The sequence below is a fragment of the Erithacus rubecula genome (assembly GCF_903797595.1).
Source record: "Erithacus rubecula genome assembly, chromosome: 2".
In the NCBI taxonomy this organism is placed as follows: Eukaryota; Metazoa; Chordata; class Aves; order Passeriformes; family Muscicapidae; genus Erithacus; species Erithacus rubecula.
The window spans coordinates 84,069,131-84,087,600 of NC_136685.1; the positions used below are offsets into that span (position 1 = coordinate 84,069,131).

Here is an 18,470-nt window from a genome sequence, read left to right on the forward strand (position 1 = left end):
AAAATGTGTTGTTGGGTTCACAAGTAATTAGATGTATAAATGTTTTAATGCACCTTTACACTATTGTAAGGAATTCTATTGCTAGAATTGTAGTTGATTTTTAAGTGCTTATAGCATATCTATAACTGGAGAATAATTTTGAAAATTGTGGTGTAAAAAGCAGGACATAAAATAAACTGTATTTTTGTGTTTTAGTAGGTGTAAGGATCTCTTTAAGACTACAAAGTCATCTTATCCTGTGCTTATGTATTTGGATAACTAATAAAACAAAAAGACTATAGTTGGGATTTTCTTTTAAAGTCTAGAAGTAATTGGTTAGAAATGAAGCATGAGAAATTTCTGTCCAGGAGATTTTTTTTTAAGTGTTTGTAACTGAATGAAAAATGTCTTTTAAATGAAGTGGTCTTTCAGCATATGTTTATGCCAGTTCTAGTGATATTACTCATGGAAAGTCTCCTGTGTGGATCTGTCACAACCTAAGGGAACAAATTTTTCCCTTTTAAGAGAAGGGGGAAAACAAATGTAGCACTACCTAACTGGACTTTTATTTCACTAATTCCAGATACCAATTTTTGTAATTTTTTTCCCCTCTTTTGGTTACAGGTTACAGTCTTATGAAAGAAGTTTGTTGTCTGAAAAACATGCAGTTCATTAATCCTTTTCAAGTTTGTGAGGATTTGGTCATTACTTTTATTTGTGGGTGTTTTTTTTCACAGAGCTTGATACATACTTCTGATTGTAAAACAAAATGAGTAAGAGGGTGTCCACTGTTGTAAATAGTTAAAGGATAAAATATAGTATGCCTAAGATTTAACTCACTTTTATTTGGAGATATTTTATTCAGGTCTCTTACTTTTGATGCCCAGCAGTTGCATATGAGAGAAGTAAAATAGTAATATTTAGAGCTATGACAGTGAGGAGACCAGAGAAGTCATGGACAAACCATAGATGCCTAAAAAGAGAAGAATGGTTAATTTAATAAACAGGCACTCTATCTACTTATGTTGCTCTACAGACATTTGAGTACATCTTCCTGCCTTTAAATATGTCTGAGAAAAGTAACAGAGTTATTAAAGGTGCTTGTTAAGGTAAAATAAGCTTCAGCTGATTTTTTTGGATTGTTTTAGTTTCACATGAAAAATGTTACCTTTTTCTGAAGAATGAGTAACCTACTCTTTTTCTTAACTTTCTTGTTTGATTTTTTTTCCTGTTTGTTGCTATTATCCTTTTTATTCTGTAATACTGGAGTTCCCTCATAGGGATTAATAGATTTTTCTGGAAACACTAAACTAGTACCTCAGTTTTACAACCTTTTTTCCAATGAAAAAAATATTTTCCTTGATGGGCAGAATGCAACTCTTCCTGTCAAGTGTCAGCTTTGAATGGTTATAAACTAGATCACAGGAAAATATCAAGGGAACTGTATTGTCCTGTATTAAAAACAAAAAAAACCAAAAAAACCAAAAAAAACCAACCAAACAAACAAACAAAAAAAAAAAACCAAGAAGAAGAAGAAAAAACCAACAAGTGAGTACTTTAAGAATTATAAGTGCACTGTCATGGTTTAATTTGTAGAAGTGATTTTTGAAAGGTAGAAGCATGTAATTTTATTTGGGTCTGCGTGAAGCACTTTTACTTTGTGTAACATTTGTCTTCAGTATATTGAGCTGTAGAATTAACTCATTAGATGAATGCACCTTTACCTTTTGGTAAACCAAAAGAGATACTTTTTTCTTTTTAGGTGAATTCCAAATGAAAGTAAACTAAAAAGAAACTACATGGCTAGAAATATGTGGAAAGAACACTTTTTCGTAGTCTTTAATACTTCAAATAATTTTTCCTGCCAGCTTTTATTCTGATTCCAGAACTCTTAATTTACTTTGAGTTTCTCTATGTGGAAAACCTGTATACTTCAGAGTTCAGTTAGCTGTGCCAAGAAGTGTCTGTAGGTTAAAAGTATTTAATATGAAGTCTTTGGATACATCCAAAGGGAGCAGAGAAGAGCAGCAGCAGAGGATCTGTGATTGCCCTTCTGTGTGCAGGGTCTTTCTACATTGCATTACTCAGCCCTAGTAGGAGGACTATAATTGACTCCACCTTTCTCTCCTGGACTTGTGCTGAGGACAGGGTTGGGCAAGTTAGGAGAGACTGAGGATTAGGATCAATGGTATTGTAGGAAAGCACAGAGAGGAAACAGAATCAAGCCTGTCTCTGGCCAAAGCTACAGGTCAGAATTTTGCATGAATCAAGGCTGTGGAGGCAGCACAGCAGCACTGGCCAGGCTGCCTCCCAATTGCCCAGAATGAGCATTAAAGAAAATGACAGTTGCTGGAGGTGCTGTTCTCCAAGAGGCATTTTCCTCCATATGCTGTGGTCTTGTCCAGTTATGCTCCACTCTGGGGACAAAGTCTCCCTGAGAGTTAATGTGACTCTAAGCTCCAGCCTTTGGTCTGGATTAACTAACTGCATTTTGGGCACTGCAGTTGCTGCATCTGTGTTGCTCTTTCTAACAGATAAAAATGATTCACGTGTGCCATTAAAGCACAGGAATGCCATGATCTTGTAGCCTTTCTAGGTAATTTCAAACTGACTATTCACATGTGGTGCTTCTTAATGCTATGTTATTTGCTTGAATCTGAATGCTCTATCAAGTTCACTGACAGATAAATTGGTTGAAAGATCTGTATTCACTCAAGAACCTGATGGAGTGTCCTCAGTGATCATTTGTTTTCTTGAATGTCCTGTGTCCCACTAAAGGGTGAAGAGGATATGGTAGTGCGTGCAATAGGGAAATGTTTTGGCTTAAAAATTAAATAGGCTTTAGTCAGACATTTTCCCCCTCTTTTATGACTTGTCAGTGACAGTGCCAATTACTGGTGAAATAGGAAAGTCTAGGTATTTCTTTATAGGCAAGAATCTTTTCTTTAAAGTCTTGTTTGTTTCCTAAACCTTGACATTTGATAATGCTTCAACTTGAGTGTGAGCATGAACCAGGTTTCAGGGTTTTACCCTTTGCCTCTGCTGTTTCTAAAACCAGCCTTGTGAGATCTTGCATGGCTGGAAACGGACTGGGTGAAACACCAGTTCTTGCCATGTGCTATCACTGCAGGGGTTTCTGCTTGGCTGAACTGAGAAGAAGCTGCTGGCAGGACAGGGTTGGTGACGGACTTCTACTGTGGAACTTTCAGATTCCTTTGGTTTCCTTGGCTGGGTTTCATGGTGTTGAGTCAAGCTTGTCGTCTTCACCAGATGCCTGAGAACTGTGAGGGACAGGGGCTAAAAAAGGCTGCTTATCGAGCCCTTCAGTGGGGAACAGTTCTCTTAGGCTTTTTGGACTGTGCCATGTCTCTAATGTGCATCTAGGTGATTTCATTTCATGATTGTCTATGAAGGTACAAAATGTAAGTGTTTAATATCACCTACTGTTTCTCTTCTTTCTGAAGCCTGACTGCCAAAATCAGTTTGTCTCCTCGTGCTTCCCTCCTGGGTAAAAACAGATCAGGTAAAATCCTGTCAGTGTTTGACTACATTTTTTTTTTAATACTGTATGTACAGTTTGTTCCCCTGAATTCACTGGGATAATATAGTTGTGCAAAACTGCTGAGCACTGGCATGATTGGTCTTGAAATTGCCAATTATATTCATAAAGAGCATACCCACTTCCATGCTGGTTATATTTTAGAAGTGGACTCTAAGGCTTTCATTTCCTATGTCAGTCCTGAAGCCTTATTTACTTTCCTTTATTTTAATGGCAATTGATTATAGATAGGTAGCTTTTGAACATTTGAATGCAACATTTTTGAATATTTGAATACAGCCATTTTTCGTTTATGCTGCTTAGAATTGCTGCTATTGCATGGTAATCATGACATAAAATGTGCTTCTTTTGAGTTAAACTTTTCCTCTTGCATTAAGGTAATATTGATTCTACATTATCCATGTTGTCACCGTTTCTTTCCTTGGCATTGCTGCAGCAGGGAGATGAGCAGTAGCTGAATTTTTTACAGTTACTACTGTACTACACTGTTTAAAGTAAAAATTACTTGACTGCTTTTTAGTTGGATGGTTAACTTGGAAGTAGATTTTGGACCTGAAGCTCAGATTTTAAAGCTCTGTGCAAGAGCAGAAAGGAGCTTCAACTCCAGCTGCTTTATGAGCAATGACAGCACTTGTTTTCTGAAACTGTCAATGGAAGTGGTGGGGGCAGTCACAGGTGACTGTCACCTTCAGTCTTGAGACATGCCACCCTAGGTCTTTCACTTTTCACTGCAGACATGGGACGTGTATTTCTTCTGGGGATGAATCCACAGCACCAGTTTTGTTCTGATAACAGCATCTGGCACTAGATTGATTTAACAGGCTCTGAGGTTTGCTCTTTTCAGATATGCGCTTGTACGGCAGCTTCTGTGCAGCTCTGACATGGCCACACGCTACTGTTGTTTTTTCTGCCTCCTAGCACCACGTGTGAAGCTAAAGCTCTTTGACACCTGCCATTTGGACCCTTTTCTTACTGAAAAATGTCATCGTTTCCAGACAAGATGAAGACAGATATCTGATCATTCTTCCCTTTACAGGGATGTGCTGAGGGCATGGTTCATACACAGCTGAATAAAGGGTTTCAGACTGGAGCTATGCAGTTTTATTAGTTTAGTATAGTAACTAGTTCTTGATTTGGGAGTTCAGAGAGATTTCTTGTAAACAGACTTTGAGGTATGCTTGCACTTTATCTGTTCTTGAATGGCTATCATTTGTTGTTTCAAACCATTAAATTTTGTATGTTGTTCTTCATCTGAAAGACTGTGCTTCGATTCTGTAGGAAAGTTTAGTTTTACATAAGCATAGAAAAATTGGGAAACACAGTATCATTGTAGGACTGTTATTTTAAGATAGGTAATTTTTAATGATCTGAAGCAACAATACCAACACTAATTAGAGTATATTGCTAAAGATGGATTGCAACAGGCCTAATTATTTCTTCTTGAATAGGTTCTAAAGATCTATACTGTCTACCAGGAAAGCCATCAGCTTAACTGATGCTAAATATCATTTGTGGCTGAACAGGAGAGAAATAATTCCTAATGAAAGGATGATTGCCTTGAACTTCTGTCACTTCAGGAGCTGCTTGATAAGGTGCTTTTTTATTAAGTCCCTGCTGTGGGTCAGTAAGCTGTTTCAAATGTAGCGTTTCTAACTGAAAGAGGTGATGTTATTCTGTGTTATAATCTGCTGCAAAACAGAGACCTGGATATGAAATAATGTAGTAGCTTTTACTTTACAATGTATATTGAGTTGGTCAAGAGCAAATTCCTTTCTTTGCATTGAATTTCTAGTAAACTTCATAAAATACAGAACAAATACATACATGGCTAGAAACACTGTTTTTTTTGTTCTGGCTTCAAAATGCTACTTGCAAGTGGAAATTCACCTACTATTTTCTATGCAAACTTGCAGAATGCAGCTGATCAGCCATGTGGGTTCTGTTTCACTGCCCATCATTTGGTGTGCTCTCTGAGGACTATTTGTGGGGTTAAATTTCCGTGTATTTGGGAGCTCTGAGGCAGGAGCTGTACTTTATGGCTTATGGGGTCCCTCCTGCAGCTAATTGAATAACTACAACTGAGTCACTATGAACTTTTTTGTATTACTTTTGCTAAAGATGGCAAAACCAGCTTTTGTCTAATTTGACTGATTTTGAAAGATGGACTGTCATGTAAGCAACACTTTTATGCCATGTAAAAGTTTTGAGTGAAGCAATGGAAATTTGATGAATATTCCTTTCCAATATAATGGTGTTTTTTATTATTAAATGTATTTTACAGTGAAAATATCTCACAAGTTCTATGTATTGTTATCATTTAAAGCTAATTCTGTATATTTTTTAAAAAACACAGATGAGTTGGATGCTTTTTTGCCTTGGTTTTATTGAATAATGATTGCTTGCTAGTATAATCCTTTTTCATGATCCTAACATCTTCCCTTGCTATACTACTACTTTATTGATGATGGGAAACACCAGATTATCAATCTTATCTATCAGAATGAATAAGCTTTTTTAAAATCTTTGACCTTTTTATTCTTTGAGTACATTTTTCAGTATATACCAAAACCTTTTAATCTTGCACTTCCATGATTTATGTTCCTCATACAAACAAAAGCAATGGCATAGCTGTCTCATAGGCAGGGTCTGTCAGTCCTGGTGTCCTGTTGTTCCTGTGGCAAAGCATGTGTGGCTGCACAAATCACAGCCCAGCCTGTGCTGTGCTGCAGGCTCCAGCTGGCCACAGTCACCACAGCAGAAGGAGTTGTGCACAGCACAGAGGTGCTGGAGTATTTGTGTCCCCAAACATGAGTTGCTAGGAGAGGCAGGCAGCTCTGCTTTTGGTAATGGTGAGCAGTTGAAGGGGCTGCTCCAGTTGCTTCTTCCATGCGCAATGTCCTGCTTGGCAGGAGCAGGAAAGAACCAGATGAGTCAAAATGCAAATGAGGAGCTTGCTGTTTCCTGTGAAGAGCTTTTTCAAACCTCTCCTTGGTGGTTGTCTTCAGTCATCAAAAATAGGGGTGCAGAGAGACATGTAACAGTAGGCAGGCATCCTGTTTCTGTAGTGTAACTCAACCCTTTTGGGTGTTAGGCTCTTCAGGAACTAGTTGCGACTTCCGTGTTTTCAATAAGGCCCAATGGGTTTCTCATTCATGAAGTAGCCCAATCTTCTTTTGAGTATGTGCTTAATTAAGTCTTCCCTGACCCTTCTTAGTTGATTTTAATCATAACATCTGTCAACATAATTAAAGCTTGGTACATTCCAACTGAGTGTCTTAATGTAGCATTTTTTCTAAAGAGTATTTTGTAGTTCTATTTCATTTTATTTTTCTGTCCCAAGTGATTCATAACCCAATTATTTTAGTCAGTAAACCTTTGACTCTTTTTACTGTTGTACTTCATGGGAGCCCCTGGCTTTTGCAGCCACAAATTTATGAGAAATGTATTTATCAATAAATATGTAAAAAGTTGGGTTAGAGCAATTAGCCATAATTACTAAATTATGATTGTGAAGGGAGTTTTTCTAGCAGATCACTATCTTATAGCCAAATATGAAAATCATAGCCCATTTTGAGGTTGTCATACCCTTTGCTTTTAGAGTAACCAGGATTTTTTTCCGAGTAGTAAACACCAGACTCTTCATTGTACTGATGTTGTTTCTTAAAATGTTATTTTAAAAGATTGAGGTTGTAAATGGGGGTTTTGAACATTGTAGGAACAGCAAGTTATGTAAAGTTGGATAAAATTACTTTTTTTCTCTCTGTGGATTATTAATCCAGTGTTGCATTTGATTGTAGGGAAATGGCCTCAATGTAATATAGAAGTCTGAAATGTTGGTGAGGTTCATGGAAGTGTCAGAAAGGTGCATTCATCTTTAATTTAAACCCTCAAATGTCTATCCTGATACATCTTTTCTTTGTTATACATACATGAGATGTTTTACATAGCTTTGAAAAGGTTTATAATGAAAACTTCCTACCTAAGAAACTTGCAAGTTTTAAAAATTGTTATTTAGTTAAACCACTACTGTTAACTAGCTGGTTACATGTAATCTTTATGCATTTTTATAGGTATGTAATAGTTTTGAATTTTAAAAAGAGTAAATTGTAAGTAATCTTAGATTTTATTTTTTTAATGTTTTACAAGAAGGGTTCTTTTTCCTGTAAAAATTAGGAGATGGAAAATCTCAATGTTTTCAAAATCAAATAATCTTTTCAGACCAAACAGGTAGTGCTTATTTAAGCTGAGTAAGAAAACAACTTGTTTTAGTAAATGTTAAAAGGCTACTTAAAGTATTTAGGATATAGGTGGCATGGTCTCTAGCATAAAGCTGAGGGCCCACCAGGTGGTGCTGGTGGAATACATTTAATGTTGCCTCAGCTACTTAAATGTGTCTTAGCATGAGAATGAGATGGGTGCAGTACAGGAAAACTTAGTTCATCTACAGCAAGCCAATTTGAACAATTGAAAAGAATACACTGTAATATTGTGTAGTAGATTTGTGATTTGGGCACTTTTATTAAAAATTGGGTATAGATGCTGAGGAAAAACCACTTATCTGTAGGATGGCTGACGTGGGAAGCACAGCGTGGAGCAGAGTCCCAGATCATTTACCTGTTTTTTTGTTAATTCAAAGAGAAGTTTATGAAACTTGTTCATTCATGTCTTAGAAACATATTGAATCATATCATAACCACGTGCTTATTTACCTACTGCATACTGACTTTAAGAAGCAAAAGAAATTTTTGTTAAAGCTATTTTAACTGTTTAAATTTGGTTGCAATCTTTCCTTCTAAGGAATGCACAATAATGAGGGTCTCTTATGGGGCCAATTCTTTCATTTTTGTCCATTAAGTGACTTAAAATAGAAACAAATTCTCAAGATTCACAAGATTTTAATACAATTTCACCAACTTCACCATGAAGTTTATTTTTTTAACTCTTTTGGGAATTATATCCATTATAGAAATAGGACGAGGAGATTGAAAAACAGTGTGGACCACAACAGTTTGGAGTAAATTTCTATTGCCTACTCATTTGAGCATGTTTGTTTTTGTCTTAATATGCCCTGACACAAAATATATATACATTATTTAAAAGACATGATGTAGAGCACTTAGCAACATTAAATTAGCTTAAATTGTCTATCAAGCCATCCCCCTTTTCAAGAGAATGATGAGAATTTGGAAAACGTACGAAATGTCAGCAAACCGAAGTGACTGTCTCCTGTCTAATCAAAAAGTAAAATCCAGAACAACTGCTGACAATCCCTAAAACTTGTAATCTTAGGATTTTGACCAAGCTGAAGGTTTCAGCATTCTGTGTGCCATTGTAGCATTAGTTACCACCTCACTGTAGCTGTACCAAACCGTGTGATAGCCACTGATAGTTCAGTAAAAGTTTGGTTGACTGTTGTTGAATGAACCAGAGGATGGTTTCTTTGGAGTGTGTGGCCTCATGTGTTTAATCTGAGTAAAAGATTTATTTAACGTCTGGGTTTTGCTGTCTTGGGCAGAGCAGTGTGAGGTTCTACGTGAGTGGAAATTCTTGCTCCCTTTTCCACATCTGCTGCACCAAATACTTCACAGAACTGCATGCATACACTAAACCATCTCAGAGTGGATCTCAAGTATCCAGTGTATGCTGTTTCTGAAGGTGCTTTTTATATCTTGCTCTTTTTCTTTAGATAATTCTTTACTTGGCTTCCCCCCTTCTGCTCACCTCAGTGTATAAATGGTTTTGCTCTTGAGGAAAGGAAATATGCTTTTTTCAAATATCTGTCTCCTATCCTGAGTTTTAATTTTATCTACTCATTTTAGCAAGGAGTTTTTGTACTGCATACCTTAAAATTTGGCATACATCACATATTACCATTGCATGACAGTGTTAGTGCAATCCTGCTTCTGCAAATCATCAGTGTATTATTAATGAGAAACATTAAAATGTCGAATGTGTTAAAATTCCTGTCAAGTCACATAAGTTTTTTCACTGCAAAAAATACCAGGAGAGGATCAAGCAGTAGGTTATGTTCAGTAGTATAGTTTATAGTACAGCACTGTAAAAATGACCGCAGAACACTGACTTTTTAAAATCTAAAATTATATTGCTCTGTGTTATCAATGTATTAAATTTAAAAATTGCATGTGGGCTAACATTTAGGATCTGTTGGAATACAAAGATTGGAGGGAGATTAGTGAAAAGCTGTTAGAAGTGTGTGCTCATGTGTGGTTTTTGGAAGCGATATCCAGAAAGCGAGCGCCTGCCAGATGCTGCCTTTATAAGGTGTGAACAGGTTAAGAAATACGTTCTGCTGCATTGTTCTTTAAATTACTCGTTCATCAGAGAAATCAGTTTTATGAGTCTTCTGTCAACATCTTTATGTTCAGCAGTTAGGTTTTTGTGATACGATCTTGTTTCTGAGCGCTGTGATGGGAATGTTTTATGAATGTCATTTATAGTGAAGGAGTGCTCATAATACTGAATCTCTTTGAATGATTGTGAAATAGTTTCATTTTCACTTGCCTTGTTCACCTGGTCTGAGGATTTTTTTGCTCTGTTTGAATGGATCTGGAGTTAGAGTAATTTTAAAGATAACAGGATTTTATTCTCCGTATTTATTGAAAGATCCAGTCTGTTTATACTGCTGCTCTTTAGAGTTTGGGGTAACTTTAAAATCTAATTTGTGTGTACAGCACTACACCAAATTCCAGTTTTGACTGGGGAAGAGGGGAATCTGTAAAAAAAACCAGTTAGAAATTCTTACCTTTTGTGTTTGCATTTTACACTATTTGCTGTTACTGTGCGTGGAACATTGAATGGGAATATATTTAACCTCTGAGCTGTTCTCCAGCTTTTTCTAAAGGGAGGGGCTTCTTGGTATCAGTTTCTTTATTTAAAAATTTGACCTAATAAATGTTCCTAAAAGGAAAATTTATAGTCCAGTTTTAAAACAATATAAAGTGAAGTTATGGTTTTTTGCTGAAAGGTCTGTTTCTTAAGGTCTGTGGTTTCTCTCCTTATGGCAAAGATTAGGTTATTTTTAAAAGTGGAATAGTAAAAGTAAAAATAGTTCTGAAACTGATAGTATTAACCTCCAGTGCAGTAGCTGTATTGATGCCATAATTATCAACCTGAAATTCCAGTTCTGTTGAAGTTATTTGAAGAAATATACTGTTAATTCAGTGGTGTCAGAATTTCTCAGTTGAAAATAAACTTAGACTGTGAATACTTGATTGCAGTTTTCTCTTGAGTGGAACAAGAGCACTTGAGGGGCTTTTAATTATGTGTTTGATTTGAATTGCTGAGTTTATCATCATTACTGAATGAGTTTGAGGTGTATGGCAGATACATGAACTGTAGTTTAAGTTCCTGAAGACAAGCAATATGTTTTTCTTTGGGGATGGCAGTGAGAGCTGGGAGAAGACGGTATTGAATGCTGCTGAGAAGGGAGCTGCAGCTCTGTGCCTCAGTCTGTATCAGTCTGGGGCTTTATGAGTGTTTTAGGGCTTGAGGCAGTGTGTGCACACTCAAGGCTCGCATTCAAGTGATGCTTGAATGTTAGACTTAAGAATGTAAGTGTTTTTAATGAAATTGTCGGGTAGGTTTAGTTTTGTTTATGGAAGCTGGCTTGCCTATTTACTTCTGGAAACACTTGTTTCTTGTATTCATTTTTTCTCCTCTTGCCAAGATTGAGATCGTGTGTGTTTATAAGAATTGATAAAGAATTAATGTTGCAGGTCAGGGAGGGGTGTTCTGGCTGAAATGGAGATATTTTCCTTTGTACTGGCTTACTTATGTAAGCATTTAGTTTATTCAAAATCTGAGGCTTTAAAAAAAATCTAGGTATTCACTTAAGTCACTTGCAACTTGTGTTGTTCAGTTGTGTGCTGTTTTACATATTTGCCATTTTATTTTTCAGCATTGCCAATGAAGCAGGAGCATCAATCTACAGTGTCAGTCCAGAAGCGTCCAAGGAAATGCCAGACTTAGACCCTAACCTAAGAAGTGCAGGTATGAAGAGTATTTAATTTTATCACATTTCAGCATGCAGCTCAAGTCTCTATTCTCAGACTGTTTTGTTTATATTATTAAATAAAATAATAGCCAAAAGTAGAAAAAAGTTTTGGATATTTTGTTTCTAAACCTTAATTCTTCTTCACAATTGAAGTCCTAGGCATGCAAATGAATGACATCATCTTCTACTAATGCCCATAATGTAAAGATCCTTGTGGATGTATTCCTTCAGCAGGCTGGTGCAGGAGAATTTATAGAGATGAACAGAACCAATGAATTGCATGAACTTTCACAGTTGCACATGTCCATGCCCTCAGGGGCTTGACCTTCCCTCTTCTCCTCTGTGTGTACATAAATATCTCTAGCAATAATTAAACCCTACAAGGGCGGGAAAAACCATGTACAACTAGAACAGATAATTTAAAGGTGTGCATTTGTTGTGATCACTGGAGTCTTCATGTAGCTGAATACAGTTTTCAAGAAATACTGATTAGGTTTCTTTTTTTTTAGAAAGTTATCTTCCTCAGCATAAATGTCACTGAGGTCTAATGCAGTGATTGGAAATGTGCAAGTGTTGCCACTATTATAATTTTCAGTGTTTGGTTAAAGAGTAGTCTCTAAAGATCACATTCCTAGCAGTTCCATCTGTGTCCAAATTCTACTTGTGGATTTGTTTTATTCGGAGACAGCTGTAAGGGCAGGTTTGAGGTTATTTTTGTATTACTTCACTTAGGTATTTTTAATTGTGTCTAACTGTATTTATTTTTATCTACTTCAGGGTTGTTTTATGTCCCTTGTTTTTCTGTAGTTTTCTGTCATACTCAATCAAATCTAGCATATTGGAAAATGCAGCAGCACTCGTATATAGAACTTTTCCAGTCAAAATTATAATATTCTTTAAATTTAATATTTTTCTAACAAGTTACTGGCCTGGAAACCTTTTGGAAGGTATAGATCAGCAGAAAAGAATTCTGACATGATATTCAGGGGTAAAACTTTATAGAGTTCCCCATGTTTCCCTTTCGTCTTATTTCCACGAAGGGGAAAGTGTTAACTTGATGTTTCAAGTGAATGTTTTTACAAGAATATTCTTGGAATATCTATATCAGCACTTCCGTTTGCAGGAGAAGTCTCTAACTTCTTTTTGCTTGACTCCCTTTTGCTTGCCTGTGAACAGACTCTGTTGTTATTTCTTCCTTGGGCCACACAGGTTTTAAATGTGTCGTGGTATGACCAGAGCAAATATTAGGCATGTGACATTTTTGTATTTGTGACAGATAGCACTAGCTTTCCCTTGGGTCACAGTTTATGATGTATTAAATGTAGGTTTAAAATTTATGCAAATGAGCAAAAAAACACTGAAAAGGAGGAAATATAATTATGAACATTACACCTTTCTAGATTAAGTTTCTCATTTTCCCCAAAATTAATTTTTCAACATTCGAAACACTTAGTGCTGTGCATCAAATACAGTAAAGTAAAATCAAAATTTTAATACATGATCACTTCAAATATTAATTACCTAGAGTTCATAATTGCTTCATTAATACTAGGATTTTTTTCAGACTTAATTTAAGTGCTGTTGTGTTGCATCGGGTTTTAAAAGCATCAGCAATTTTAACATGGTGCTGCAGTTCACAGAGTCGATAGAAATTGAAGAAGGGTAAGATAGAAACTGAAAAATAATTACTTAGTTCCGTCAGTGTTGACTGTTATGAAACTGACAGCTAGAACTATGTTACAATCAAGGTATTCTAGAAGTTTTAGGCTTTCTTCTTGACATCTTTTGGTGTCAATTTGTAATTAGCTGTGCTAAAGCTATGGATGTTTTCTTGAAGCTGAATGTTAAAATGGGACATAACATTAGAGGGAAACATTAACTGATGTTTGAGGCTTTTTCAGACTTTTTTTTTTTACTAGCTCACTTGTGTAGTTTAAATTTTCCTTTAATTTGCAGCATACAGAAAAGTGACATTGTGTCAAAGCTGACTTGCTTTTTATTTTAATTGTTGTGTTACATCATGTCAGATTCCGTGCTTACATGATAGCATTTAGTACATTAAAGAAAGCTGACAGCTGCATGATGAAGTGTGACATTTATAGTTAAAATAAAAGGTACAGCTGACGTGAGATATCTGTGATCTTAACGCTATTTGCCACTTTAACATTTTTCTCAGCAGAACTTTATAGAAGGTTTTTTGAATGACACAGGCCTATGTTTGCCTATTGGGTACATAAATGTAAAATACTAAAAAATACATGTTGTATGAGAACTTTCTCATCTCTGTAATATTTGCAGTGGTGTTCAGCAACTGTTTGTAGTCAGTTTTTGCTCCGTACAGAGAAATAGAAAATATCAGTCCTGGTGGAAAAATTAGCTTATTAGTTTCTCCTTGGCTGAGTGTCCTATACAGGGGTAAACCTGTACAGCAACCTTCAGCATTTCTTGGGGTGCTAATTAAAGGTATTAGTTAATCCAAGGTCTCAAATGGGTTGTATTTTTTTTTTTCGCTTTGAGCTGTCTTTGAAGGTCATGGATGACATGAATTCATGATAAATGATTGGGAAAGAACTCTTTTTTCAACCAATGGCGTATATGCAAACTGAAAGTCTTAATAATTGTCCACACAGCACTTTTAGCCAAAATTGCATTTGCTTAAAAAAAAACAAACAAAAAACCAAAATCAAACAAAGGAAAACACCTAATTTTAAAACAGTTTTCTATTATCTACAGTATGGAGAATAAAGTAGGGTCTTTCCAACTTTCGAAGTGTCCAGAATCTTTCATGGAAGTGCAGAAACTTCTGTACTGCTACTGCAATTCCTATAAAATCTTATGAAGTGTGACTCAGCTAAGTAGATAGTAAAGAACTTGATGAAACCTAGTTACTTGTGTTTGAGTAGAGTGAGAAGGTATATATCCCTTTCTGACAGTCATTGTAGGATTAATGAGCAGAACAGCTATTTCTCAGCCTCACAGAATTAGGAGATAAGAGGCTTACAGGCCACAGCAATAAAAGGATTTCCTTCTTGATAGGCTGAGGAAGTTCAGCTGCAGCAGATTAGGAGGACTCTGCCTAGAGAGCAAGCCACTGGAGTTCAGTAATTGGGGGGGTTTTGGATGAAGCTGCGATAGGATTGCAGTCTCACAGACAAGGGAGTGCAAGGCTTCCTTGAATTCTTCTCAAAAGCTGTGCCCAAGGACACACTTGAGATTTGGAGGGTGGGAGGTTTTGTAGGCAAGAATGGAGACCATGAAAAGAGTATTTTGCAAGCTGGAAATGTTGATCACCTTTGTGAAGCTTATTGATATGTGCTCTGGCAAGGCTCTGTGACTGCCAGCTCTGAGGCTGCAATGAGGAACTAGTAATGAGGGAGCTGTGAGGCTGGGTGGATGACTGCAGTTCTATTTCTGCCCTGGCATGTGTCCCTGGCCACCCTCTTGAAGATGCAGTTAAAATGTTTCATTTGGTAGAGTTTTCAAAGCTGTCAAATTCATAAACTTTTGGTTGTTCTGTTCATTTGTTTGTTTTTATTTGTTTTTTAATTAATTAATTCTCTGACCTAGCATCCATACACCATGTTTAACCATATTAGTTTTTATTCATGACAGCTCCAAGTAAGAGTTAAGCAACTTGCCTGTAAAATCTTCTGGATTACTGTGAGTCTCAGTGATTGAGATTTTTTTTGTGCCTTTTTTCAATGCAAAGCCTGGATGCAAGTTTTCCTTAGAAGCAGCTGTAAGTAACAGTGTACTGGGCATGGTACTTTGCCTTGCAAGTTTAACAATATTTCACTTGCCCTTAGTTACCTTTCATTGCCAGAACACATGAGATGATTGTCTTGGTGTGGTATTCTTTATAGAAGAAAAAGGTTAAACTCAGTAGTGACAGGCCTTCCTCTCTCAGATAGATGAGATCTGTGACAGTCCATGTCAGCCTGGGTTTGGTTGCTGTCTCTGGGCCTGTGAATCCTAGAATTCAGTGATTTTTCAAAGGTTTATATCTTTGCTTTACTTCCATCCTATTCTATATAGTTTTGCCTAAGGTTTTATTTTTTTGTGCAGAACCTGTATTCCTAATAAAAACAAATTTTATGGGAAAAGAAATGAAGGATATCACTACATGTGTCAACATATACACTCTGCCAGGCTTTTTTTTTTTCCTCTCGGTCCTTCACCACTTCTACACCCTCTTGTTGCAAATGCTTGTTGCTTTGAGCAAGTTGGGCTAGACAAAAAGGGAAGACTGAAGGAACAGGTGAAGTATATAGAAAGTACAAGCACATATAACTTGTGTGGAAGGATTGTGACATGGGAACATGGAATTGATGTAATTTCTGGATGCCTGGGAGCTTTTCAAGGTGTGGCCAGCTAGTGGAAGTTTTGTTGTCCATAGTATAAGGAAGATAAAGGATTTACCAGTTGTTTGGCTAGTACTCACAAAGAATTTTTTTCTTCTGCTGCCTTTCCACCTCTTGGATACCATAATGAAATGAATGTTGCTTAATAACTAAGAGTCAAAGGGAACTGATGCACACTAGTGAAAAAGTGGCCTGATGGTAGAGAATTGCTATGAAGCAGTAGTCATGCTGGGATTTTGCTCTCGTTTCAATATACAATCAGTTATATAAATGAGAAATGTCTTCGTTTCATTAAATTGATGAATTACCTTTCCTTTTGAGATGACTGCTTTAACAAATGAGCAATCTTCTCTCTTCCATTACTTAAAGAGTAAAATAAAAGGGGGAGTAAGGGCTGTTTTTTCAGATACCGTGTTTGTGTAACCACTTGTTAGAAGAGATCTCATGCTAAGCCTCCCTATTTTGTCATACCTTATGCAATCATAGACACTTGACTTTTAATTTGCCATTCTGTGTTCAGATGCTGAAAAAAGAGCAACATACCTGGGCTTGTCTAATGCAACAGCTCTATGAAATGTGCATTTTCCTCTTGGACTTGAAGGGCTGAGACTCTGTCAAGGCTACGTAGTTGTCACCCAGTTAGGAAAGCAGCAAAGGTAGATAAAATATTTCCTAGAGCTACTTTTCTTGAAGATTTGGAAAACTAACAGGGCAAGCATGTGTCCTGCTGCATGCACAGGTATGATCCTGTATGGAAACTGTATTATTTCTAAAGGATGTATTCTGAGGATAAGGAAGAATCTGAGAGACCCAAAGGTCACACAGCTCAGCTTGCCTTAGCATTGTCAAATCCCATCTGCTTGTCTCCTCTCCACAGGGCAGAACACGTTGCATTATTGTACGCTCAAAGTTCAGCACACCACTTGCACTTTTCCTTGCAAAAGAAAACCTTGTAGGCTTTGAGGGCTTGTTAGGACTTTCAGACTGCTATGCTACAGGGTTTCATTCCCTGAGGTCCTGTTAGAGACATAGAGTTCAGAGCTGTCATACTGGCCAGCAAGTAGAAGGTAGCGATTGGAAAAAATGTAATTTCTTTTGACTTTATCTTAAGGAAAGTAAAACAATTTGATGATTAGATGTGTGGGACATAGTGCCTGGATGTCTACTTGAGCTAATTTCTTCCTCTTCTTAAAAGAGCACTGTTCCCCTTTGGCTATTCAGGAGAGAAGGTCATTTTTCAAAAACTTTGTTTTATTTTGTCCTACGGTTAAAATGTTCACACTGCTGTCTAAGTGGAAGCTTTCTTCTACAGCTAGTTGGCGAGAATTGGTGAAAGTTCCACAAGCTTTCATAAGGGAAAGTAAGCATTGAATTCTCATCTATTAAAACATTTTTTTCAGCCTGATGTTTAGTTGGGTGGTGTGTAATTAGAGCAGTATGAAAGGAAGTATTTAATCTCTCATCTGTTGTGTTCTGTGCCATTTAAAAAATGAGTTTTATTATACTTCCGGAAGGATGGAGATCAGAGAGCCATGTTGTAATGATGAACATGGAACATGTTAATGATGGTAATATTAATAAACTATAAGAATAGTAATAGCAATAGCAATAATTAATTCTTAATAATGGTAGTATAAGTAATTAGTAATAGGAACAAGAGGGTCTTTTTACTTCTCCCCATAGGACCCAGTTCCTACTATTGAGCAGAAGCTATCTTGAGGTATGGGCTAGGCTCTACAGTTTAAACAAATTATAGGCAGTCTGTGGGTTCTATAACAAATAAAAAAAACAGTCCCTAACTGTGAATACTCTGGGCTCTCCCAGTTTGGCATGAACATGTACCTGCACCAGGATACTGAGAAACACACAAGTAGGCTTAAATTGCCCCAAACCAGTAGCACAATCCTGAATGTTTTTTTAATTATTTCAGAGATGTTTGTAGTCTTGTAGTTTTCTTCTTGTTCTAGACAAGAATCTAGTGTTTTCTAACCTTTGTAAACCTAAGGTAATGTGGGAGAGGTGGTTTATCATCATTAACATGCTGCTTACTGGCACGTATTTCCACTAAAGCTGTAGAGCTCAAGTGTGGGCTGTGATTTGGATCTCCTGCTACCTGCAAGTTTTAGATGCTCTGGTCAAGCCCTTTTCCCTTAGCCTAAAAGGGCTATGAAAACCATTCACATTCCCCCTTTATGGTATAACTGTGCATGTGTTGTGTCTGTGCATTTCCTTTTGAGGGCTTTTTGCTTCCTTGAAGCGTGGAGCTAGAGCAATGACCAGTACCAGGATGCTTTTCAATTCAAGAAGTTTTGGTTTCCTTTTAATACTGGGTTATTATGTGTTAATTGCCAAAGCTGCTGTTCTTATTACAGTCATAGGAGAGAACATTCTGGTCACTTACAAAAGATAATGTACAGATGACTAGCTGTAAGATTAGAACTTGAAGTAATTTTTTTACTTTTAGTAGTAACAGTAATTGATGGCATAGTGATGCAGTTAGTATCAGCAGTGTGAATGTGAAAAGGATATTGATGATATCTACCTTCTAAGCTGAACA

General features: G+C 36.7%; 1 protein-coding gene across 2 annotated transcripts in view; it reads left to right on the top strand.

Moving 5' to 3' along the window:
* Positions 1-18,470, top strand: part of SRBD1 (S1 RNA binding domain 1) — a 121,574-nt gene that overhangs the window by 47,928 nt on the left and 55,176 nt on the right. For both annotated transcript variants that reach the window (XM_079298246.1, XM_079298247.1), the window contains one exon: positions 11,457-11,548. In XM_079298246.1, coding sequence (XP_079154372.1) covers positions 11,457-11,548 — 92 coding nt within the window. The remainder of the gene's footprint in view (positions 1-11,456; positions 11,549-18,470) is intronic.